General features: G+C 48.4%; 1 protein-coding gene across 2 annotated transcripts in view; it reads left to right on the forward strand.

Moving 5' to 3' along the window:
• LOC140392064 (cohesin subunit SA-2) overlaps positions 1–24,528 on the forward strand; it is a 169,838-nt gene extending 145,310 nt beyond the window's left edge. For both annotated transcript variants that reach the window (XM_072477283.1, XM_072477285.1), the window contains exons 26-33: positions 5,209–5,333; positions 9,884–9,985; positions 11,813–11,961; positions 12,086–12,214; positions 13,690–13,892; positions 16,543–16,708; positions 19,669–19,796; positions 23,273–24,528. In XM_072477283.1, coding sequence (XP_072333384.1) covers positions 5,209–5,333; positions 9,884–9,985; positions 11,813–11,961; positions 12,086–12,214; positions 13,690–13,892; positions 16,543–16,708; positions 19,669–19,786 — 992 coding nt within the window. In that variant the 3' untranslated portion in view covers positions 19,787–19,796; positions 23,273–24,528. The remainder of the gene's footprint in view (positions 1–5,208; positions 5,334–9,883; positions 9,986–11,812; positions 11,962–12,085; positions 12,215–13,689; positions 13,893–16,542; positions 16,709–19,668; positions 19,797–23,272) is intronic.
• The last annotated feature ends 1,204 nt before the right edge of the window (positions 24,529–25,732 follow it).

Genomic DNA, 25,732 nt, shown 5'->3' on the forward strand with positions numbered 1-25,732 from the left:
CCTCCATTTTAAGAATAGCGCTCACTCGGTGCTGGTAGGTTAAACATAAAGGTACCCCCACAAAGGGTGCCCTCCCACTCTTTGGAACTCTGGGTTAAAACCACAATTGAACACAATAAATTGCAAATTTTTATTGGTGAATGTGCACAGGAAAAACGTTTTATTAGTGCGGACTTCCTACACCAAAATTTAGATAAAGGTGATTCTGACTAAATGATTTGCTCATTTAGGTAAAAAACAAACCTCAAAATGTCTTATCACAGAATGGTTCAAACACAGAACAAGGCCATTTGGCCCATTGCCTTCAGGCTGGCTCTCTACAAGAGCAACTCACCGAGCTCCCTGTCGCTCTGCAAACTGTCCAATTGAACTCGAAACGCTAGCTCTGCTTCTCTCTCCACAGCTGCTGCCAGACCTGCGAGTATTTTCCAGCACTTTCTGTTTTCATTACTCGGCAATTTCTTTTCCATTTGTGGGTGTAGTTTGTCTGATGACCACCAGATGGCAAACACGCTCCACGTCCAATTTATTTTGTGCACTTGTTTTTGGTTTGAGGGTGAAGCTTGATTGACAAAATATGCCCACATTAGAGGTCTGGGAAGGTCACATGGGGTGATTTGTGTGGAGATTCCCAAACATAGAACAGAAAGAGGGGCACTTTCTTAAAAAAAAAAGCTTACTTCTATTTCTAATTAAGAGAATTAGGATGCCCCATTCTACAGTTACTGGAATGGTACCAGGGCTGTTGAATTTGCGGAGATATTAGATGAGTTGAAATTGTTTTCCATCGAGGAGAGAAGGTTAAACAGTGGGTTCAAAATAATAAATGGCTTTGATGGGATAAATAAAGTAAAACTGTTTCGAGTGGCTAATAGGAGTTTAGAGCTAGGAGGCGGGGCTAAAAATTAGAGCTAGGCCTTTGAGGAGTGAAGTTAGGCAATACTTCAACAAATAAAAAAGTGGTACAAGCTTAGAATTCTCTTCTGCAAATTCAATTGATGCTGATCAATAGTCATTTTTAAAGCTGAGATTCTTTCTCTTCAGGCACCATGCCCCAAGTGGGCGCTGGTGACCATGGACGTCCATGTTAATCTTACTCTGGGCGTGGTTGGTGATACTCAGTTCGTGAGGCTCTTCAGACAGATCATTCTTTGTCTCCCTTGATCTCTTTTACCATTGATCTTCCTATAAACCTATAAAATTCTAACACTACTAGACAGGGTAGTTGCAAGAAGGATGTTCCCGATGGTGGGTGTGTCCGGATCCAGGGGTCCAGTCTGAGGATATAGGGTAGACCATTTTGGACAGGGATGAGGAGAAATTTCTTCATTCAGAGAGTGATTGGTTTGTGGAATTCGTTCCCACAGGAAATAGTTGAGGCCAAAACATTGCATGTTTTCCAGAAGCAATTAGATGTAACACTTAGAGAGAGGAGGATCAAAGGAAATGGGGGGAAAGCGGGATTAGGCTATTGAGTTGGATGATCAGCCATGATCATAATGAATGGTGTAGCAGGCTCGAAGGGCCAAATGGCCTCCTCCTGCTCCTGTTTTCTACGTTTCCCCATCAGCACCCTACCTATTAGGTTGTGTTATAAAATAATCACAATGATCTTCTTCTGAGAAGCGAGTTCTTATCTTACTTTAATATTAATCAAACAAAGTCAACAAGAAAATAAATCTTGCTTATAAACGATATAGTTGCTGCTTGTGCTAATGATTCCATTGCCCCGCGCTGTACTTGAGACCCAGGGCGGGATTCTCCGAAGCCCCAGCGACGCGCCGTTTGCTGCCGGGAAACCAGCGGGCGGGGGTGCGCTGCCGGCGGGAGCAGAGAATCCCAACGGCCGGAGAATTCCGGTCACGGAGTGGGACCTGAACCTGGGACCCACAACCTCCTGATTCAGAAGCAAATCGTCACAACTGGGCTGAGGCTTGAAAGTTTAAAAAAAAAAATAAGTGTGCCGGAAAAGATTTCAGAAGCTCACTCCACAGTCCAGAGCAACTACTCTCGCCCAGCAATGGCTGACAACCAACCAACCAGCCTAGGCCCGAACTCAGAGACCAGAGCACAAAATAGGCTGAAGTAATGGTGCACAATTGGATGTGCCGTCACTTGGACGTGACACTAAATCAAGGCTCCGTTCGCACTCACAGGTTGATGCAAAAGATTCTGCGGGAAAGTCTGAAGAAGCAATGGGATTGTTCTGTCTGGCGTCCTGGTTAGTGCGTATCGCTCAATCCTCAGCATCCAAGCAAACAATTTCAATGCTGGGATCTTTCTGTGCGTAAAATGGCCACCACATTTCCTACATTGGGAGAGTGACTTTACTTTAACCAGACACCATTGGCTGTAATTGTTTGAGTTCGCAATTGGATAATAAATCAATTGGCTAAATCCATGGTACCAGGCAGTCAGCATTTACCAGGGGAGGAGGGAGAAATGGAATTGTGGAGATGGAGTGGGAATGGGAGGCAGAAGATCTTAAATTCACATCATCCACGGGTCTTGTTCTCACTGTTTTGCTGAACTTTGTATTTTTTATGCTGTATAAAAGTTGTTAAGGTGAAATTTCTCTCAATAAAGAATGCAGTTTGAAGTAAGTGGGCTGGATTCTCCGCCCCCTCGTGCCGAAAACACGGCCCCGCGCGGGAGGGGGGGGGGAGAGAATCTATTCTGACGCAGAAATCGGGATCGGAGCAGGTTCGCCGATTCTTACAGTCATTGAAAAGCAGCGTCTCCGGGGAGTGGCGCACCGCCTGGGGCCATTGCCAGAGGCCCGCTCCGACATCCTCCGCCCGCGACCGGCCGAAGTCCCGACGACGTGGATCTAACCTGGTCCTGCCGGTCGGGATACTCGCTTGGCGGCTGCGGACTGAGTCTGTGGCCGCCCTGATTGGGGGCGGACGGATCGGAGGCGGGGGGGGGGGGGGGTCCTTATAGGCGGCCGGTGAATGTTTGTGCGGGGGTTGATGGTCGGGTGCGCGGCCGATCGGGGGGTCTCTTTTGTGGGTCTACCTTCGCGGCCCGAGTCCGCCATGGGGCATAGCCCTGGAGCCATCGCCGTGCGCAAGCGCGGCCTCCGACCCGGAAGTGCGGAGGCCCGTATCTGTAGCGAAAGCTGCGAGATTCACTCCGGGCCCCTGCTATCCACCTGCAGGGCTGGGAATTCGTGTCTCTTTCATTCAGCATTTTCAGGAGTAAAACTACTGTTTTGACGCTGGCGTCAACACTTTGGGCGAGATTCTCCACCCCCCAGATGGGTCGGAGAATCGCCGGGGGATGGCGTGAATCCCGCCCCCGCCGGTTGCCGAATTCTCCGGCACCGGAGATTCGGTGGGGGCGGGAATCGCGCCGCGCCGTTTGGCGGCCCCCCCCCCCGGCGAATCTCCGGCCCGGATGGGCCGAAGTCCCGCTGCTGGAATGCCTGTCCCGCCGACGTGGAATAAACCACCTCTCTTACCGGCGGGACAGGGCGGCGCGGGCGGGCTCCGGGGTCCTGGGGCGATCTGGCCCCGGGGGGTGCCCCCATGGTGGCCTGGCCCGTGACCGGGGCCCACCGATCCACGGGCGGGCCTGTGCCGTGGGGGCACTCTTTTCCTTCCGCCTTCGCCATGGTCTCCACCATGGCGGAGGCGAAAGAGACTCCCTCCACTGCGCATGCGCGGGGATGCCGTGAGCGGCCGCTAACGCTCCCGCGCATGCGCCGCCCGGCAATGTCATTACCGCGCCAGCTGGCAGGGCACCAAAGGCCTTTCCCATCAGTTGGCGGGGCGGAAATCAGTCCGGCGCGGGCCTAGCCGCTCAAGGTTAGGGCTCGGCCCCCCAAGATGCGGAGGATTCCGCACCTTTGGGGCGGTGCGATGCCGGACTGATTTGCGCCGTTTTTGGCGCCGGTCGGCGGACATGGCGCCGATTTCGGAGAATTTCGCCCCAGATCTGCAGAATGGAGAATTGCCAGAATTGACAAAATATCTTTTGCCTCATTCTGTTTTTGGGTCCTGGTTGTTGCAATGTGTGGAAAGCGAATATAACCCATTGATGTAAGAAAGATCACAATGATGGCCCTGTGCTGGGAGAATCAAAAGTGATATTAGACTCTCTCTTTTCCTGGTGATTTTATTTTGTGAGTAACTTGTGGATGAGACGTCCTAATGGAATCGTCCTTTGGGGCGGGTTTACTTCATTTAATGCACACTATTAATAGAAAGCTGCTCTCGGAAACTTTAATAGAACCCAGATCAGACAAACTGAGAAGATAAAAAAGGATCCTCCATTTGCTAAAGAGACAGAATTTTTTGCATGTATCAAAGTAGAAAACTGTGCCGAAAGCAGAGTTTTAAAACCTTGTAGATTGTAGGTCGCCGGGAAACCAGGGGGCCATAAGCAATGATAGTCACTCGTGAATCCAATCAGGGATTCAGGACAAACCTCTTTACCCAGACAATGGGAGGACATGGAAAACTCAGCCACACAAAGTGATTGAGGCGAACAGCGTCAACGCATTTAAGGAGAAACTAGATTAAGTACCTGAGAGAGAAGGGAGTGGAGGGATGTGCTGGTTATGTGAACTAAGATGGGAGGGAGTGGCACGGTGGCACAGTGGTTAGCACTGCTGCCTCGCAAGCGCCAGGGTCCCAGGTTCGATTCTGGCCTTGTCTATGTGGAGTCTGCACTTTCTCCCCCAGTCTGCGTGGGTTTCCTCCCACAATCCAAAAATGTGCACATTAGGTGGATTGGCCATGTAAATTGCCCCTTAGTGACCAAAAGGTTTAGGTGGTATTACGGGGATAGGGTGGGTGCTCTTTCGGAGGGGCGGTGCAGACGTGATGGGCCGAATGGTCTCCTTCTGCACTGTAATGATTCTATGATTCTACCAGCATGGACCAGTTGGGCCGAATGGCGTGTTTCTGGGCTGTAGATTCCAGGAAAGTTTATGAATGCATGAGATAAGCAAAGGACGTGATGAATCTCGATTTAAACATCGGGAGAATGTAGGGTGGGGGAGGACTGGACAGGACATCGTATTTTTCAAGCCAACTTCAGGGTGTCATTGATAAAATAGAGGCTGAATGAGAGAAAAGCAATATTGCATGGAAAATATATCTTTGAGACTCATATTATTATTGACTCTAATATTGTCCACTGGACAATGAACTTATTGGCATTGGTCAGATTCTCAATCTCACCGCCTTCATTTTGTTACAGATGAAGAACGCAAAGTGGGCAAATTGCACCAGAGGAGAAACCTTCTTGCTGCCTTCTGTAAACTAATAGTGTTCAGTGTGGTGGAGATGGACATTGCTGCTGACATCTTCAAACAGTACATCAAGGTAAAAATTCCACATCCCGGATATTTTATTTTTCTTCATGATACAATCCTGTCATGGAGGGAGGGCAGCCAAGGTTCACCAGACTGATTCCTGGGATGGAAGGACTGTCGGATGAGGAGAGATCGGAGTCGACTGGGCCTATATTCACCCGAACGAGAGGGAATCTGACTGAAAGATATAGGGCGGGATTCTCCGACCCCCCCCCCCCCCCCCCGGTCGGGTCGGAGAATCCCCGGGGGGGGCGGCGCGAATCCCGCCCCGACGCCTGCTGCCATATTTTCCGCCGCCGGTTTTCGGGCGGGGGCCAGGTTCACGCCACGCCGGTCGGGGGCCGTTGGCAGCGCCCCACCCCCCCGGCAATTCTCCGGGCCCTGATGGGCCGAGCGGTCGTCGGTTTCTGGTCACTCCCGCCGGCGTGGATTAGACATGGCCCCACACGGCGGGACCTGGCAGGTAAGTCGGCTGGGGCGGTCCTCGGGGGGGGCGCGGGGGGATCTGACCCTGGGGTGGGGGGGCCCCCACGGTGGCCTGGCCCGCGATCGGGGCCCGCTGATCTGCGGGCGGGCCTGTGCCTTGGGGGCACTTCTACCTTCCGCGCCGGCCCCTGTTGGGCTCCGCCATGGCCGGCGCAGGGTAGACAACCCCCTGCACATGTGCCAGAATACTCCGGTGGCTGCGCGCATGCACGGGACCACACCGGCCCTTTGCCGCATGCGCGGACTTGCACAGTCCCTTCGGCGCCGGCTGCCGCAGCGCCAATCCCTCCGCCGTCCACCGAGCCCCCAGAAGTGCGGAGAATTCCGCTATTTCTGGTCGGCCCCATGTTGGAGTGGTTCGCGCCGTTTTTGATGCCGGCGTCGGCCTATCGCGCCGATGGTGGAGAATACCGCCCATAAAGTTCTGACAGGGCTGGACAGACTGGATGGAGAGATGTTGGGCGGGGTTCCCTGTCCTCCCAGCCGCGTGCTTCTCAGCTGCGGGAGGCGGCGCACCGTTCGCCGTGCGCTGCCGGCGGGATTGGAGAATCCCATCGTCAGCAAACGGCCGGGGAATTCTGACCATTGTTTCCTCCGGCTGGTGGGGGGGGGGTCTATAACAATGGGTCACAATCTCCGGCCACAGGGTGGGCCATTTAGGACTGAGATGAGGAGAAATTCCTTCACTCAGAGGGCGGTGAGCTTGTGGAATTCTCTCCCACAGGAGGCTGGGGAGGCCGAGGCAGTGAATGTATTTACAAATGAAACAGAGAGATTTCTAGACTGTAAAGGTGTCAAGGGGAATGGGGAGAGAGCGGGAGTGTGGTGTTGAGATAGAGCAAAATGCCATGATCACATTCAATGGAGGAGCAGGCTGGAGGGGCCGAATGGCTCACTCTCGCTCCTATTATCTATGTTGCTATATAATGTACGTGTCATTGGCCAGGCCGGCCCATCGCTCTGTGACTTCAGTGTCTTTGCTGGACAATTTTCTGTCGATCTGTTAATCACAAAGCACTGCACAGCAGAGCTAAGGTTCGGTGTCGCCCCCTTGTGGTGGTGGGTGTTGAAGGCACAAATGTCTGACTCGGAGGAAGGAGTGTAACCCCCTCAGCCTAATGGACATCTGTTAAATATTTTTCATATGTATAGACGTAGAGCTAATTCACTGAACTAGAATAGAAATCTTTGTGAATGTTATGAATTTAATGAGTCACCATATTAAAACTTAAAAGACAATTAAATAGAACTCTACTCAACCATTATTCATTTATAGTCCAACGGTTTTTTATCGTTTGTTTTTTTAGAAACCCCTACAGGGCAGAATAAGGATATTCGGCCCATCGAGTCTAAACTAGCCCTTTGAAAGAACACCCTACCTAGGCCCACTCCTCTGCCCCATCCCTATAACCCCATCCAATCTCTGGACACTAGGGACATTTTTAGCATGGCCAGTCCACCTAACCTGCACATCTTTGGACTGTGGGGGGAAACTCCCGGAGCACCCGGAGGAAACCCACACAGACACGGGGAGAAAGTGAAACCTCCACACAGACAGCCATCCCAAGGTGGGAATCGAACCTGGGACCCTGGTGCTGTGAAACAGCAGTGCTAACCGCTGTGCCACTGTGCCGACATGGGATGTGAGTGCTGCGGGCTGGGCCAACATCCCTAATTGCCCTGGCTTGCTCGACCTTTTCAGAGGCCTGTTCAGGGTCTATGACATTACTGTGGGTCTGGAATCACATGTAGGCCAGACCAAGTCAGGGCAGCAGATTTCCTTCCCTAAAGGACTCTGGTGAACCAAATGGGTTTTTACGACCATCGATGATAGCGGTCATGGCCACCACTACTGAGACTAGCTTTCAATTCCAGGTTCTATGGGATGTATTTAAATTGCACCGTGCTGCCGCTGTGGGATTTGAACCCAAGACCACCCTCCCCGAGTATTACACCTCTCCCACTTCTCCTTGGAAATAGGATGCACTGGCAGGGCCAGCATTTACTCACTGCCCTTCAAAAGGTGGTGGGAAGGTCACCTCCTCGAGCCACTGCAGCCCCTGTGGTGAACTTACTCCTTTGACGCTGTGAGAGAGGTATCTCCAGGGGGTGTAACTCAGCCGCAATGAAGGAAAATGTTTCCTCCGTTCATCAGACGAAGCCTTGCTTTAATCTCACACCTCACTCAGAATTTCCGAGGAAGCCACTGACCATCTGATTTTCACCGCTTGCCCTTGAAGTCAGGAGCTTCAAGGTTGTAATGGCCCAGTAAACGGAGCGGCTGATTGGGGGAAGAAGCAATAGGCTGCTTTCACAGCTTTCAGTGGGAAACTATCCAATAGGGGCTGGTTTAGCACAGGGCTAAATCGCTGGCTTTGAAAGCAGACCAAGGCAGGCCAGCAGCACGGTTCAATTCCCGTACCAGCCTCCCTGAACAGGCGCCGGAATGTGGCGACTAGGGGCTTTTCACAGTAACTTCATTTGAAGCCTACTTGTGACAATAAGCGATTTTCATTTCATTTCAATTCCGAGAATTAACTTGATTAGCACCAGAGGGGGAAATAAAAGCAATATGTCAGGACATGTCAGGGCGGCACAGTAACACAGGGGTTAGCACTGTTGCTTCACAGCGCCAGGGTCTCAGGTTCGATTCCCTGCTTGGGTCTCTCTCTGTGGAGTGTCTGCGTGGGTTTCCTCCGGGTGCTCCGGTTTCCTCCCACAAGTCCTGAAAGACGTGCTTGTTAGGTAATTTGGACATTCTGAATTCTCCCTCCGTGTACCCGAACAGGCGCCGGAATGTGGCGACTAGGGGCTTTTCACAGTAACTTCATTGCAGTGTTAATGTAAGGCTACTTGTGACAATAAAGATTAATATTATTATTATACTTTGTTTGTAACTCTCCGGTTCAGTCTCTGGTAGAAGAGAAGAAAAATATCTGTTACATTTTTTGTTCACTATTTATTCCGATTTTTGGGAAATGGCAAACACTTCCATTTTGTGCATGCGGTTTCAATATTAGACACTTTTAAGTTTGGGTATGGGAACAGCAGGAGGCCATTCTGCCCCTTCACCCTGCCCCGCCATTCAATCAGGCCATGGTTGGTTTGTATCATCTCCAATTGCTTTCCTTTGCTCAATATGCTTTGAAATCCTTACCCAATAAATATCTACCTCAGTATTGTAATCTCCAAATTGAGCCATATCCAAGATCCTTTGGGAGGGCAGAGAATCCCAGATTTCCACTTTGTGGGAAAATAAATGCTTCCCGATTTCGTTCCTGAATGATTCAGTTGTAATTTTGAGAGTGTTCTCGATTCCCTCGCTGGAGGAGGCTGATTCTCTGTACATACCCGACTGAATCCTTTTTGCATTTTAACACGTGGATCAGATCACCCATCGATCTTTTATACTTAATGGAATGTAAGCCAAGTTAATGCAGGCCGCCCTCATAATTGAACTCTCTTAGCTCGTTCTGGAGAATCAATGCCGCACTCTCTTCAGGGCCTGTGTATCCTTTCTCATGTACCACACCCAAATCTGAACACAGTGCTCCAAATGGGATCTGACCAAAACTCTGTGCGTCTGAAGCCTGGCCTCCTTTCCATTTGCCCCCTTGAGATACAGAAAATATTAAAGGACTCCAGCCCCATCTGCGTTGGGGCACAGTTCCATTCTGAGCAAAACTCCCTCTTTCCTGCTCAGTAAAATACCTCAAGGCTAACTTCGGATGAGCATTCCCTACTGCGAAAGTATGTGCCCCCCCCCCCCCGCCTCTGTCTTCCCTGTGGCTTCTCGAGAGTTTGATAACCAATTTAGTGCCAATTTGTACAAAATGAGGAGTAGCTGTGCACAGTGAGCCCAGTGGCCGCTCAGAAACGGATTGATGCTGTCCAGAATCATTTCACTTAAGGCCTCACAGTTCAGTCGAGGGATGACGCTTTTATCCTATTAGTCCAGGCTGAATTCAAATGGGAGTTTTCATTCAATATCACTGTCCATTAAAAAAAAGCAAATGAGTCTTATACTCATCCACGACCCTCTTGCTCACAAAATATGCACCTGTTTCTCACCAGTATTTCATCGACTACGGAGACATCATTAAGGAAACGCTCAGCAGGACGAGGCAGATTGATAAAATTCAGTGTGCAAAGACCCTGATTCAGAGCTTGAAGCAGGTGAGGATCCCTCGTGAATGCGTCTGTAGAAAGCAGGGAGCTCCAGCCTCAGGGACCACTGCAACAAGATTAGTGATCAGACTGTTCCCTGGCTGCAATACAACCTCAATCTTAATATCCCTGTCAGCTCTCCTCGCTTTGCTCATCGTATTACTTGAACATTATTGACCATCGCCACTAATAAAGCTCATAAGTGACAAAAGAACCGGCGGGGAAGTGAAGACAATTTTTTTTCCAATGCAGTGAGTTGTTATAATAATAAAACGTGCTGCCAAAAGGGAATTGGGTTAGAGGCTTGAAAGGGAAGGACATTGCAGGATTCGGGAGGAAAAACAGAGGAGTGGGACTAATTGGACAGCCCTCTTAAGGGGCACATGATAGGCCGAAAGACATCCTCTTGCGCTGAGGTGCAAACTCCACAACTTTAAACCAGCCTGAATTTGCCCCTGGATTATGGTCAACGCCAAGGCTGGGGTAAAGGTCATTGACCTTTCCTGTTTTATTTAAATGAACTGTGTGTGGGCTGTGAGCCACGTTGGCAAGTTTCAGCGTTTGCTGCCCATCCCGAGAATATGATAATGAGCCACCTTCTAAAACCATTGCAGTCCGCAGAGTGAAGAGGCTCCTATAGATTCGGATTGCCGCTTCCTACCTTCCGACTCAGGGTTACAACGCCTGCGTTTATTTTTTATTTGTGACCGTTTCGAACGCGTTTTCTCACTTTATCAATGAATCAAAAGAACCCGTGTAAATCACATTTCCCGGAAGGGGCATAATTTTCAGAGCTCGAGGCATTTCAATTGAGTTGTGACTAATATTCCTCTGCCTTGTGGAAATGTAGTTTAAATACACATTGCTTGCTGAGTGTAGTTGACCTTTGACAGCAGTACCTAAATTGGCTGATGAAGTCTCTTTGAGTCGTCACTCTGAAGTTCCCCTAAGCAGCTGCTCCAGGGCTATAACAAGGCCGCTTGTCATCGTTCTGAGATTGGTCACGGGTGGTCTTTAAGGGTCAACCGACTTAATAACTGAAGCAAACTCAGGGGCAAATTAAAAGGAGCGGCTCCTGATAGGGACACTGCCCAAAAATAACAAACAGCAACGGACTTACCAAACATCAAACCAAAGTGTGATAAGAGGGGTCGCTAAAGCAATCCAACCCGTGTGCCCACCGGACACGGAAGGCCTCGAGGGTGCCGTGGATGGTGTATGCTCCCTCTCCAGGGACACCCGGCCATGAATATAGCCACGGGAATGCGGCAGACAGTCCGGCTGGACCAGCCGGCCTGTTAATGTGATTTTTGCTTGGTCTCGAACTCCAGGCGTGGGACTTGGTTCATAGGCAGACTGTAAACATACGCTGGTATCTGCTTAACACGCCTACATCTAAGCAGGTTACAGAGTAGGCATGATCCCAACATCTCTCTCTCTCGTCAAACACACAGTGTCAGTGGTAGATCATCATCTGCGCCACCCATTCGCATATCCTGTTTGTTAACTTTATACCATCACTGTCCGTATGGAGTTTGCACGTTCTCCCCGTGTTTGCGTGGGTTTCGCCCCCACAACCCAACAGATGGGCAGGGTAGGTGGATTGGCCACGCTAAATTGCCCCTTAATTGGAAAAATTGAATTGGGTCCTCTAAATTTATTTTAAAAAAACTTTCATCCCAAGACCACTGACTGGTCTTCGATATTGAACTTTCAAGTTTCTTATCATTTGCTTTGTAACAATGTGGAGCAGAAAATCCCCTCCGCGTCTCTCAGCCCTTGTTAGGTTAGGCTGAAGATTTGGGTATTTAATTATTTATTGACTTATTGTTGCAGCTATTCAATGAGCTATTGCAAGGCCAAGCTTCCAGTTTGGACAGATGGTCCCAGCCCTTCACCAGCATCAAGGATCTGGCTCGACGCTTCTCACTGACATTTGGCTTGGACCAGTTGAAAACCAGAGAAGCGATGGCCATGCTGCATAAGTATAACTCATTTGCCTATTCCCTAACCCTCCTGAGCAAATGTTACCCCGTTTTGAGGTTTATTCCTTCTACACCGGCTCTTCCTTCCCTCGTCGGACTCATTTCACATCATCTCTTTTGACAGGAATGGTATTGAATTTGCCTTCAAAGATGGCAGTCTCAAGGGTAAGAATCAGCCTCCCCTGAACATGGCTTTTCTGGACATCTTAAGTGAGTTCTCGCCAAAGCTGTTGAAAACAGACAAAAGAACCGTGTAAGTGAATAATTAATCTTCATTTACAAATTTAATTCCACAACCTTCTATCTCTCTAATAGCATGCTCATTTCACTGGCACACAGAGCTACGTGGAGTATAGGCCACAGAAACTGGCCCTTCAGCCCAACTAACCCATGGCAGCCTCTCTCCTGCACACTGCTGACTTCTCCGACCATTTAATTAGTGTCAGCCTTTTTATGCTGTGTCCTTGTTTATTTGCTCAGAACACTCTCTGCTTACTTATTTACATCTGCTTGGTTGCAAAGGAGTCGACTTTGAGCCAAAGGTCCTGTGTGAGTGATGTAACTGAAAACTCAGACGGTCACATCATGGTTGTAAATGCAGATGGGATTGTTGGCTTTACCAATTTGTCTTTGATGTTTAGCATACTTGAATGGAAAACAATTCAAGGCCGATGGAGAAATATGGCGGGGGGTGGGGGGGGGGGGGGGGGGAGAGGGGAGACTAATTTAGCTCTTTCAAAGATCCAGCATACACATGATGGACGGAATGGCCTTCTGTACTGTATGATCCTAAGGGTGGAATCTTGCCACCTCAGAAATTTTCAACCTGGACACTTAGAACAAAGAACAAAGAAAAGTACAGCACAGGAACAGGCCCTTCGGCCCTCCAAGCCCACGCCGACCATGCAGCCCGTCTAAACTAAAATCTTCTACTCTTCCGGGGTCCGTATCCCTCTATTCCCATCCTATTCATGTATTTGTCAAGATGCCCCTTAAACATCACTATCGTCCCTGCTTCCACCACCCCCTCCGGCAGCGAGTTCCAGGCACCCACTACCCTCTGTGTAAAGAAACTTGCCTCATACATCTCCTCTAAACCTTTCCCCTCGCACCTTAAACCTCTTCCCTGGGAAAAAGCCTCTGACTATCCACTCTGTCTATGCCCCTCATAATTTTGTAGACCTCTATCAAGTTGCCCCTCAACTCCAACGTTCCAGTGAGAACAAACCGAGTTTATTCAACCTCTCCTCGTAGCTAACTTCTATCGAATCTCCCCAACAACCTCCTTTGCTTCGAGGCGAACAACCTCAGTTTCTTTAACCCAAACGTGGAGCTAAAATCCTTCATCCCTGGAACCATTCTGGTAAGTCTACTCTGAATCCTCTCAAAGACCTTCACAACCTTCCTAGAGTGTGGCAACCCGAACTGGACATGTTACTCTCATTGTGGGCTGACCAGACCTTTATAAAGGTCTGAGCATAACTTTTCCTGCTTTTTTTACTCATCACCTCCATTTATGAAGTCCATGGTCCCATTTGCTTTGCTAACCATTCTCTCAATATGTCCTGCTACTTTCAAATATCTACATACATGAATCCCCAGGTTTGTCTGCTGTTTATGTTGGGATAATTAGAGGTCTTTGATGCAACCTCTGTGAAGTGAAGGTGGGTGCTTTCCTCTTACACCTCTTGGTTTCTAACATTCAATTAAGTCTCAGTTTCTGCTCAGGTACAATTATCTGGAGAGGTTCGTAACAGACCAAATGGCAGCAGAGAATGGGGAAGAATGGCTGCCGCTGATTGCATACAGGAGGTCCTTGTTGGATTGTAGAGATGATGACACAGACTCCACAAGCAGTAGTGACAGAAGTGCACCGTCTCCAGTACAACAAAAGTCCCAAACAACCTCTCTGAAAAGGAAGCTACAAATTGGTAAGCAGCTAATACAGGGTACGAAGTGTTCTTCATTGTCCCTTCCTCCTTTAGCTGCTAAAATGCTCACACTGTTCTAACTTATTCTTTCCCGAGACTCCAAAACGTAATATTCCTTATCTCCCTTAATCTACCCTTCCTCCCACAACAAGCTTGAAATCACCTTAATCATCAGCTCTTGACTTACCGTGGCTCAGGATAACATTCTAACCCGAGTCAAAAGTTTGTGGGTTCAAGTCCCACTCCAGAGGTTGAGCACATGGGCCGTCATTCCAGTGCGGTACTGGAGGAACTGAGACATTAAACCGATACGACATTAACCCGACGTCTCGCACACCCTCTCACGTGGGTGTAAAAGTTTGACGAGAAGCAGGGCAGTTCGCCCCTCTGACCTGGCCAATTTTTACACCTCAATCAACGTCACTTTGTTCATGATGATGCTGCTGTTTGGTGGAACTTCCTTTGGGCAAATTGGTTGCCAAGTGTCCTACATTGTAATAGTGACTGTCCTTCAAAGTATTTCATTGACTGTGGAGTGCTTTGGGATGTCCTGAGGCAATGGAAGGCGCGATGAAGCCTTTCTTGCTTTACCTCATCCTCCTACCTACTCCTTTAAGATTGATAATGTGGTGCATCTTGGAGTTGTCCTTTCACCCCTGCCCTTGGAGTCAACCGCCAGAGTCACAACCCTGCATTCATAGGTAGAAGGTTGGGCTGTCTGACTTCTTTCACCCGGTGTAAAGAACAAAGAACAAAACAGCACAGGAACAGGCCCTTCGGCCCTCCAAGCCTGTGACGACCATGCTGCCCGTCTAAACTAAAATCTTCTACACTTCCTGGGTCCGTATCCCTCTATTCCCATCCTATTCATGTATTTGTCAAGGGCAAGTAATTTGTAAAGAAAAAGTAACTAATTATCTCTTCAAGATAGTCTGTATTTTTAATGGTGGAAGTCAACGACACTTGGTCATTGAAAGCTCCGCTGGGAACTGTTTACTTTTTGAGAATACTTAGGGTAAACTGGACGTTCAGTGAGTCACTTAAAGTTTAAGCAAAAAGTGGAACATTGTGGGGGGACCGAATTTGGATAGATCAGTGAAAGCCGTTGAGGATCTTATTTACGATGTACGCAGAGCGCACTGCGGCCTGCATTTGTTGCCCATCCCTAATTGCCCTTGAATGGAAGGGTTTGCTATTTCAGAAGTCAGAGTCAATCACATTGCTGGGAGTCTGGAGTCACATGCAGGCCAGACCAGATAAGGACGGCAGCTTTCCTTCCCAAAGGACATTAGTGAACCAGATAGATTTTTACGACGATCGCTATATGCTCACTGTTACTGAGACTAGCTTTTAATTCCAGATTTTAATTCCACTACCTGATTTTGCTTCTCTCCTCTAACAGTGAACTCTCTTTCAGCACCTGTCCTCGACTTGTGGCTTTATGTTATGGGGCTGGCAGGAGCTGGGGTGTTTAGCTAATGAATGAGCTCCCAAACCATTCACATTTCCATAGAATCCCTACGGTGCAGAAGAAGGCCATTCGGCCCATCGCATCTGCACCGGCCCTCTGAAAGAGCACCCTACCCAGCTCACACCCCACCCTATCCCCGTAATCCCCCCCCCTCCCCCAAACTATGGGTCAATTTTATCAAGGCCAATCCACCTAACCTGCTCATCTTTGGACTGAGGTAGGAAACCGGAGCACCCGGTGGAATCCCACGCAGACACGGCAAGAATGTTTAGACTCCACACAGTCACCCAAGGTCAGAATCGGACCCGGATCCCTGGTGTGGTGAGGCAGCAGTGCTAACCACCACACCACTGTGCTGTCTCTCTTGACATAAGGATGTAGTGGTTGTCTTGAGGTGTATTATAGGCATTCACGGCTGACAGTATCGATAACCAGCGCCCAACCAAATTCAGTCATTACCTACCCTATTTTTGAATGCAAGGAGCCCCTGAGCCTATCAGTAGAACAAGTTTGTATCGTAATTATTTACTCATTCCTGTTGTGAGAGCCTGGCGTAATAATGCTCCAAATCAGTGCATTGCCTTCCTGCAAGGGTTCTATTGATCAACATGATTATTAACATGGGAGCAATTTCTTGAAGCCTATATTGCGAGCACCTATTCCCGTAGGTTACAATATGTCAACGATGGGATCGTTGTGAGTTTATTTTTACTTTTTCTTGGGATGTGGGCAATTGCAGCAAGCCCAGCATTTGTTGCCCGTCTCTAATTGCCCTGGGCTGAGTGACTTTCTAAGGCCAATTATAGTTAGTTACATGTAGGCCAGACCAGGATAGGTAAGGGCAGCAGGTTTGCTTCCCTGAAGGGACATTAGTGAATCAGATGGGTTTTTAACAATAATCGATGATAGTTTCATGGAGACTAGCATTATATTCCAGACTTTTTATTAACTGAATTTATATTCCACCAGCTGCCGTGGTGGGATTTGAATACATTTTCCCAGAGCATTAGCCTGGACCCCTGGATCAATAGTCCAGTGTCATTACCACTGCCCCCCCTTAAATTGCTCTCAATGGCACCGGGGAATTATCCTTTTAACCATGGTAGGACTTGGTGATAGGATGTGAAATGCAACTCCTGCTAAAACTGGCTTCTCACCGCCATTTTCTGTTTTCTGTAGAAGGCGGTGTGAGTGAGGCCGGAGCGAATGAGGAGCAGAATGTGAAGATCTCACCCCGTTCCTTGACGCCTTGGTCGATGTCCACGGTACAGAAGGAAAATGAGAACTGGGAGAATCGGAAAAAGGGGCATCCGTTGGAAAAGGATGGGATGCAGTTGCTGCACAGGCATAGTGACACTTCAAACTTTCCTTTTGAATTCTCCCCATTTACTTTATTTCCATTCTAATGTCTCCGCATACCGCCCCCCCCCCCTTTCCTCCCCCGCCCCCGATGGTTGGGATATCGTTTCAGGGACACAGTCTGTTCCTCTAGTACTTTGTCTAAATGTCAGCATTAATTGCTACTTTTTTGTTTAAAGCTATGGTTGGCGGGTGTGGAGGCAGATGTCTTAGCCTTCGCCTCGCTGATTGCCCGAAGGCAGATTCTGTTGGGGTGGAGGTCGGTTCTCCGCCCTGTGCCTCGGCGTGGATTTAAATATCCTAGTTTGCATCATTACCCAGACATGGCTCCTTGATTTACCTCATCGTCTCTCCTACTCTCTTCACCTATAATGATATTATAAAACTTAGCCCATTACCTATGCTTCTTCCCTTTGTAATATGATAGATTAGGCGAATGCCCTTATGCTTAGCTAGCCGGTTTATTGACATTAATGAATCGAACAGTGAACGTTCATGTTTGATGATGGAATTCTTTTAATTTGTTCACGGGCTGTGGGCGTTGTTGGCTAGGCTAGGATTTATTGCCCATCCCTACTTACTCTTGAGAAAGTGATGGTGAACCACCTTCTTGAACTCTGCAGTCTGTGTGCTGTTAGGAAGGACATTTCAGCATTGTAACCCATATATTGAAGGAACGGCGATATATTTCCATGGGGAGTCGCTTCGAGGTGAACTCCTGGGCGGTGGTGTTTCCATGTATCTGCTGCCCTTCTCCTTAGAGCTGGTAGAGGTTGCAGGTTTGGAAGGTGCTGCCTAAGGAACCTTGATGAGTTCCTGCAGTGCATCTTGTAGATGGTACACGCGGCTGCTACTGTGTTTCGGTGTTGGAGGAAGTGAATGTCGAAGGTGGTGGATGGAGTGTCATTAATTGGACCGCTTAATGCTGGATGGTGTCGAATACCTTGAGTATTGTTGGAGCTGCACTCATTCTGTTTTGTACCTGGTAGATAGTGTACAAACTTTGGGAAGTTAGTAGGTGAGTTACTCATCACATAAATCCCAATCTCTGACCTGCCCACAGTTACGTGGCTGGGTGAGTTATGTTTCTGGTCAATGGTGACCCAAGGATGGGGAGGAATTCAGCAATGGCAACGCAGTTGACCATCAAGATGGTAAGATTCTTTCTTGTTCGACATGGTCATTGCCTGGAATTGTGTGGTGTGAATGTGACTTGCCATTTATCAGTCCAAGCTTGAATGTTGTCCAGATCTTGCTGAATTTGAACATGGACTTCTTCATGATATGAGGAGTTGCAAGTTGTACTGAACACTCCGCAATCAACAGCGAACATCCCTTCTTCTGATCTTATGCCGGAGGGCATTGGTGAAGTAGCTGATGATGGTTGGGCCGAGGTCACTAACCTGAGGAACTCCTGAACCAATGTCCTGGGGCTCAGATGAATAGCCTGCAACAACCAGACCTTCCCTCCATGTGCCAGGACTGACTCCAACCTTGACAGCAATGGCCAAGAGTTTGCAGTCAGAGATGAAGGAACAGGGCTTGCCATTTACCTCATTGGTAGTTGCCCTGATTTTTCTTGTTAATATTCTGGCAGAGACTTGTTGATATCAGGGCCGGGATCCTCTAAAAACGCGGCTAAGTGTTGACGCCGGCGTAAACACCAGAGTGTTTCATGCCAGCGTCAACAGGCCTCTTGGCCCAGCGGTTCTGTTGCCCACAGGGGGCTAGCATGACGTTGGAGTGCTCCACGCAGCTCCAGCTGCCGTACGCAGCCCTGCACTGCTTGGTGCGAGTCCGCGTACACGTGAACCACACCGGCGGGAACTCGGCCGGTTGACCGCGGAGAATCGCTGCGGGGGCCTCTTTCAACAGCCCCCAACCGGCGCGGTGTCTCCAGACGCCGGAAAATCATGTCCCAGCGCCGGACCAGTGTCGCAGGCTGTCTCGGCGTCAACTCCGATTTTCTGAGCCGCCGCGGGCTCGGAGCATCCCAGCCCAGGTGTCTGATCTAGTGCAGCACCTTCTACAGGACACCTATGGTAACTGTGAACAGGATATGAAACAGCAAGGATATTAAATCAATTAGATGGAAGAATCTTTAGTGCGACTAAGTCTAAACCAGGAATTAAAATTAGATTTAAATTATGCACAGAAAGAAAAATAAGTTTGGAAAGAAAGATGAGATAAATAGGAAAAGACAGAGAGAAGGTAAAGGAAAGCTTTATATTTTTAAATCTCCAACATTAATTACATTTTGAAGGAATGAGACTCTACATTTGTTAAAATAAAATTTCAGGGCCAAAGAGATTGTTTGGCAGCCATGATCACTGACCGTGCTGTTAAAAATACACTTACTTGGGCAGCATGGTGGTTAGCATTGCTGTCTCACGGTGCTGAGGTCCCAGGTTTGATCCCGGCTCTGGGTCACTGTCCGTGCGGAGTTGGAACATTCTCCCCGTCTTTGAGTGTGTTTCGCCCCCACAACCCAAAGATGTGCAGGGCAGGTGGATTGGCCACACTAAATTGACCCTTAATTTGAAAAAAATGAATTGGGTACTCTAAATTTATTTTTAAAAATACGCTTACTTAAGATTGTACTAGCCACACCATTTTCTGCTGTGTTTATTAGGTAGCGAGTGGGTAAGTACCACAATTTATCTCATGGTATTGATTTCAGCGTCGGGTGGATCGGTGAGGACTGTTGCAGCCCAGCCGATGGAGGAGCGGGGCACCTGACAGCAACTTTTGGATGTCTGTGTTTAAATGTTCATATGTGGACTCCAGCAGTTGATGTCTGATTTACTGTGCAGTAACGGTGAGAAACTGACAACCTCGCCGTTATTAATCTCAGCACAAAATCTGGGCCACTGTGAATCGATTTGATTTTGAAAGTGATTTTGAAAATGGCAAGTTTACTAAAACTACATTGGGCTCTTGTTTTAGTGAGCTTGGGACCACATCAATGAGAAACACAGGTGAACCGATGGAAGAAAATTTGGCAGAATTAGTTGAGGGCGACCTCGATGATTTGAATGAAATATTGGACATTGATAATGATTGACACAGGCCTGGTAAGTCCCAGAATCTCATTTTTGTTAGCCAAAAGCTTGGTCACCATCGATTGAAAAGTGAAACTGATTCCAAAGGAAAACGAATAGTTACCCTTTCAATAAAATTGCCGCGTATATTGAGGCAATTTTTTTGCTTTTAGAAAGAGATTGCAATATCTCTTTTGTTTGTTTTGTGGTGAAGGCTGTTCATGATTGCTTGATTACATTGCCTGGGTGTTCACAGATGGAGCTGATTTTGAAATCGCGTGTCTGCTCGGACAGATGGAATAAACCTGAGAATGGGAAATAACATAATAAAAAGGCGGCCCATCTATCTCAAGCAGTCATTTTGTTATTGTGCTGTAAATTTACAACACTGGAGGGTTTTGATGATTAACTGCGCGTTATATTTTGTGCTCACCGAGGCGGAGTGATGTTGGCATTGGGAAATTTGTTTCAGTCTCAAAGTCTTTCAGCTGAGCCCCTATCCCCCCCTCCAGGATGGGTGCAAAAGATCCCACGGCTTTATTCCGAAGGGCAGGGGAGTTAACTATCCCTGATGCCTTGAGGAATTTTGTTCCTCGCCCAGCATCACAAAAGCAGAACGATCTGGTCACTATAAAACTGCTGTGCGCTAATTGGCTGCTGCGTTTACCACATCACAACCCGTGGCTACCACGTCAAAAGTCATTTGTCGGTTGCAAAGTGAGACCCACTGTGGTGAAAGGCGCTATATAAATGCAGGTCTTTTTTCTCTGAAGAGGTCAGTTGACGCACGAGTGTCGCAGTCTCAGGACAGGGAGCCAATCATTTAGGACCGAGATGAGGAGAAATTACTTCACTCACAGGGCTGTGAATCTTTGGAATTCTCGACCCCAGAGGGTTGAATATATTAAAGGCTGGGATAAATAGAGTTTTGGTCTCTCAGGAAATTAAGGGATATGGGAGTGATCAAGAAAATAGACTTGAAACCTAAATTCAATGATGCCCATACTGAATGGTGGAGCAGACTCTTGGAGCAATAGGTTGACTCCTATGTATTGTGTCCTGATGAGTGGAAATGGTCCAATTTACAGTGTCCCACCAATATGCCCCAAAAAGCCTAGTTGGAGCAGCATTGACTACATCAGTTATAATTCTACTTTGTTTCCTGTACCAGCCAGTCTCTGGCCTCTGTGACTGAGATCGTTTGGTTAATACTGGACTAGAATTATACTACTTGTAGGGATTGCTGGATGAGTGAGGCCCAAGGCCATCGATATCACCTTCCACCATCCGGATAGTCACATGATACAATGATAATGGAGCTGCTGATCAATCACCATGATAACCTCTATTGATTAGTCAACAACAGGCTCAGAAAATGTGGCCAAAGTCCGGAGTATTTTGGGAAGCACAGGTTCACGCCATGCTCTGGGGTCATTGTTGCGCCTTTGGCTCTCAAATTCCACTGGAGTAGAGCCTTCAAAACAAACAAATCATTGAATGTTTTAGTGATGTTGAGGTGAGGCATCTCAGTTCCACTCACTTCAGCATTAAAATTCCTAATTATAACTCGGGGCAAGTGTCTTTACTAATATAAATTTAGAGTACCCAATTCTTTTTTACTAATTAAGGGGCAGTTTAGCACGGCACATCTTTGGGTTGTTGGGGTGAGACCCACGCAGAGACAGGGAGAATGTGCTAATTCCGCACGGACAGTGACCCAGGGCCGGGATCGAACCCGGGACAAGTGTTTTTTTAGTTCACTCATGGGATATGGGTGCTGCTGGCTGTGCCTAACGATGGTATGAGCATGAACATTGTTCCAACAACATTTACTTTATATGCCACCACTGCCTCTCTGTCCATAAGACCATTAGATGTAGGGGCAGAAGTAGTCCATTCGGTCCATCAAGTCTGGGCTGCCATTCAATGAGACCATGGCTGATCTGATATAATCCTCAACTCCACTTTCCCGCCTTACCCCCATTATTCCCTTACAGATTTGAAATCTATTTCAGCCTTGAACATACATTTTAAAAATAGAGTACTTTTTTCCAACTAAGGGGCAATTTAGCGTGGCCAATCCTCACCGACCCTGCACATCTTTGGGTTGTGGGGGCGAAATCCACGCAGACATGGGGAGAATGTGCAAACTCCACATGGACAGTGACCAGGGACTGGTATTGAATCCGGTCCACGGCGCCGTGAGGCAGCAGTGCTAACCACTGCGCCGCCGTGCTGCTCACTTGAATATACTTAATGACCCAGCCAATACAGCTCTCTGCGATAAGAAATTCAACAGATTCATTAATCTCGGAGAGAAGAAATTGCTCCTCATCTCTGTCTCAAATGGGTGACTCCTTACTCTTTGATTATGCCCTATTATAATAATAATAATCGCTTATTGTCCCAAGTAGGCTTCAATGAAGTTACTGTGAAAAGCCCCTAGTCGCCACATTCCGGCACCTGTTCAGGGAGGCCGGTTCGGGAATTGAACCCGCGCTGCTGGCATTGTTCTGCATTAGAAGCCCAACTATTTAGCCCACTGTGCTAAACCAGCCCCTAAGACTCTCCTAGACTCTCACACAAGGGGAAACAGCCTCGCAGTATCTACCCTGTCAAGCCCCCCCCCCCGAGAATCCTGTATGTCTCAATAAGGTCGCTTCTCATTCTTCTAAACTCCAATGAGTACATGGCCAACCTACTCAACCTCTCCTCATAAGAAAAGGTTTTTTTACAAAGAAATTTTTTTGTTTGAATGTTTGGATTATTTATACAAAAGAACAGAGCCATGCTATTGATATGCGACTAACCTCCCATTGACGGACAAAGAGGACAACTTACTTTGTAATGGGCTAATAGCTGGTCAGACAGGAGTGTCCCGAAGGACAATGGTTCTCGAGTGTCTCACCTTGGCTGAACAGGCCACTCTGTATATTCTCACTGATGAGTTTGTCTGAATGGAACAGTGTAACTCATGCCAGATTTGGGCGTATCCCTCTGACTCCGAGCTAGCAGGTTTTTTTCCCTCAGTCTGTTTAACCTCTAAATTGCCTGCTACATCTTCAATATAATTTATGGACCTAATTTCTTAATATCTCCCTCACGTAACAGGAAGGAAATCTGCCATCCTTACCTGGTCTGGTCTACATGCGACTCCAGACCCATCGCAATGTGGATGCTCTGAAATAGCTGAGCATGTCACTCAGTTGGGAGGCCAATTGGGGATGGGCAACAAATGCTGGGCCAGTCAGCGACACCCGCATCACATGAATGAATTGAAGAAGTGTCTTAAAGGGCGGAAATCATGGCTGCCAATTGCGGAGTGATTAAAATTGGTGATGCTTAAAAGGCCTGAATGGAAGGAGCATAGATATCTAACGGAGTTGTAGGGCTGAAATAAACGATAGGGAGGACTCTGAGTTCCCAAGGGCTGTATCATACATGTTGAGAACACTTTCTGAGCACGTCAATGTCAGGAATTGATTACTGTGCTATTGTTACTTCTGCAGGATCCAACAAAGTGAATCACAGTGTTATCCGGCACTGTGAAATTCTCGACCGACTGGACTTTCTATCGGGTCTGTTTTTTGACTGGAACATGTCTCATCCCTCAGGACCTGACGCTGACACCTGTTCCCCGTCAGTCCCACTCACGACAAAAATTGTTCAACTTCCGTTATCCGCGGCCTGGAGCCTCCCAACTGTTCTGCAACACCATGATCCCCTTGGCACTGCTCACCAGATTCGCTGCTCCTGCACCTTGTACAAGGCCTCAACACAATGCCTCGCCACGAGGTCACCCAGGAGCTCTCTGATCGATTGAAAACGCGGAGCTCTGAGACAACTGGCATGATTATTAACCGGCACCACCGTGCGCGTGGTCAATGGAAATGTTACTGTCTTGCAAGGCATTCGGAGACATTCTGTGCGGATCCTTCTGGTCACAAGAATTTGAAGAATGTTTTACGCTCTTTAAAGAGAATTTTCATGATGCATGTTTGGAGAATTTGGAAAAAAAAAGAGAATACAAACCAGTGTTGCTATATCCAGGAAGGAAACACAAGAGGCTGACTACGCAGAGAGACACCTCAAGAGTGAAAGAAGTCATTCTCCTGACTGACGTTCGTTCTTTGGGAGCCTATTATCTTATGCAGCAAGAGCTTGTATCTCCCTCACAAAAAAACATTTTTGTCTCAATGTACAAGTTTAGTGCATAATAAAAACACAAAATGCTCAGCACCATCTGCGGAGGGAGGGGTTCATGTTCCAGGTCGACGACCTTTCACCAGGACAGAATGTCCTCAGTACTTTGATTTTGTACAAGTGTGACGTGCAGTTCACTGTTGTGATACACAGACCGGGACAGTGTGAGGTTTGATCCCTGGTTTGTTGCAAGTTACTTGTGTAAGCTACAGCGGGCCGTGAATACTACACAGATTTCCACTGCCCACTCTCACACGTGAAGGATGGTGACTTGGGCCAAGGAATGGAGGGCGGCCATGAGCATGAAATCATCTTTCATCACTTTAAGGGAGGGAGGAAAAAAAAAGGGGAACAAAAATGAGAAGAATTATGTCCTGGAGTTCAATGAAATGTCAAAGCCACGTTAAGTATTTTATTAAGAATTTACAAATCATGAAGGGAAATGTGATTAATCACAGTCCAGATGTTATGCTAATGTTAAAATTCTAACAGTTTCCTTTCTGTCCACCAGATGGGCACAACATAAAGCTTAAATAAACACAGAAAATTCTGTATAAACTCAGCACGTCTGGCAGCTTCTGTGGTCATTTTGACTCGAAATGTTGGGCGCGATTCAACCAAAATATTTTAAGTGTCATTTTGGGTGAATGCGGCGGGGAGTTTCTCGACGGCATTTTGGGTAAGATCCACACCCAAATGTGGATCACCCAAATGGCCACGCCCACCCAGAACCGCGGTGAGACACCGCCAGCAAATGCCAGGAGAGTCCCCCACCAGGATTCCCAATGGCTGTGGGTAACGATCTCGTTCGCGAGAGCGAACGAGATCTCGCAAGACATCGCGATCCGGTTTACGCCCACAATGGCTGGGCCCAGTCTCACACAGTGAAGTGGGTTTAAGAATTCACTTAACCGCGCTGACGCCGGATCTAACCGGCTCCCGGCATCTATCAGCCTCCCTAGGAGACCCCAGCCGGGCGCCGATTAGTACTGGTCCACACTAATGTGGACCCAGCGTCACGGCACCTGGGGGAGGTCTCCCTGGCAGTGCCACCCAGGCACCTTGGCACTGCCAGACTGACACCTTGGCACTGCTACCTTGGTACTGACAAAGTGCCTGGGTGGCACTGCCAGGTTGGCAGGAGCACTGCCAAGGTGGCATCGGCAAGGGTCAAGGCCTGCGGAGGGCCATGAACAGGAAAGGAGGGATGAGAGGGGGTATGAAGGGTGGGGGTGGGTGAAGAGGCCGCCGGAAGGTTGGGAGGAGTGAAGGGTGGCAGCCCTGAAAGGAGGGGGGGCCCAAAAAGGGGTGTGGGGAAGCCTGAAAAGGGGTGTCCCTCAGAGACCCCAAAGAGAACACGATGAATAACCACGGGGAGAGAGAGAGAGACCGGGGGGGGACCACCGGATCTGTGGCCCCTCACCGCGGCGGAGCAGCGGCACTCGCCCTGGTTGGCGGGCCCAGAGAGAAGGCCATCGCCGAGGTGGGGGACGGCATCAGGCGAGCAAGTGAGAGCCCGCTGAGTTGCAATTCCCTGTGGTACGTGAGGCACGACCCACACGCCGCCCCATCACCACCCCCACACCACCCCAAAGCACAATCCAGTCATGTGTCATGTCTTGTGGTTGCAGGATCACTCGGCGATGAGGTGGGCCCTTCTGGTGTCCCCTGCCCCCGACCCCAACCCCAAGTGGATACCAGCGACCACCAGGCAACGGACAGCGATGAGAGTCCCCAAACCGCAGCCCGAGACACCCCGGAGCTCC

Source organism: Scyliorhinus torazame, chromosome 15 (assembly GCF_047496885.1).
Source record: "Scyliorhinus torazame isolate Kashiwa2021f chromosome 15, sScyTor2.1, whole genome shotgun sequence".
Lineage (NCBI taxonomy): Eukaryota > Metazoa > Chordata > Chondrichthyes > Carcharhiniformes > Scyliorhinidae > Scyliorhinus > Scyliorhinus torazame.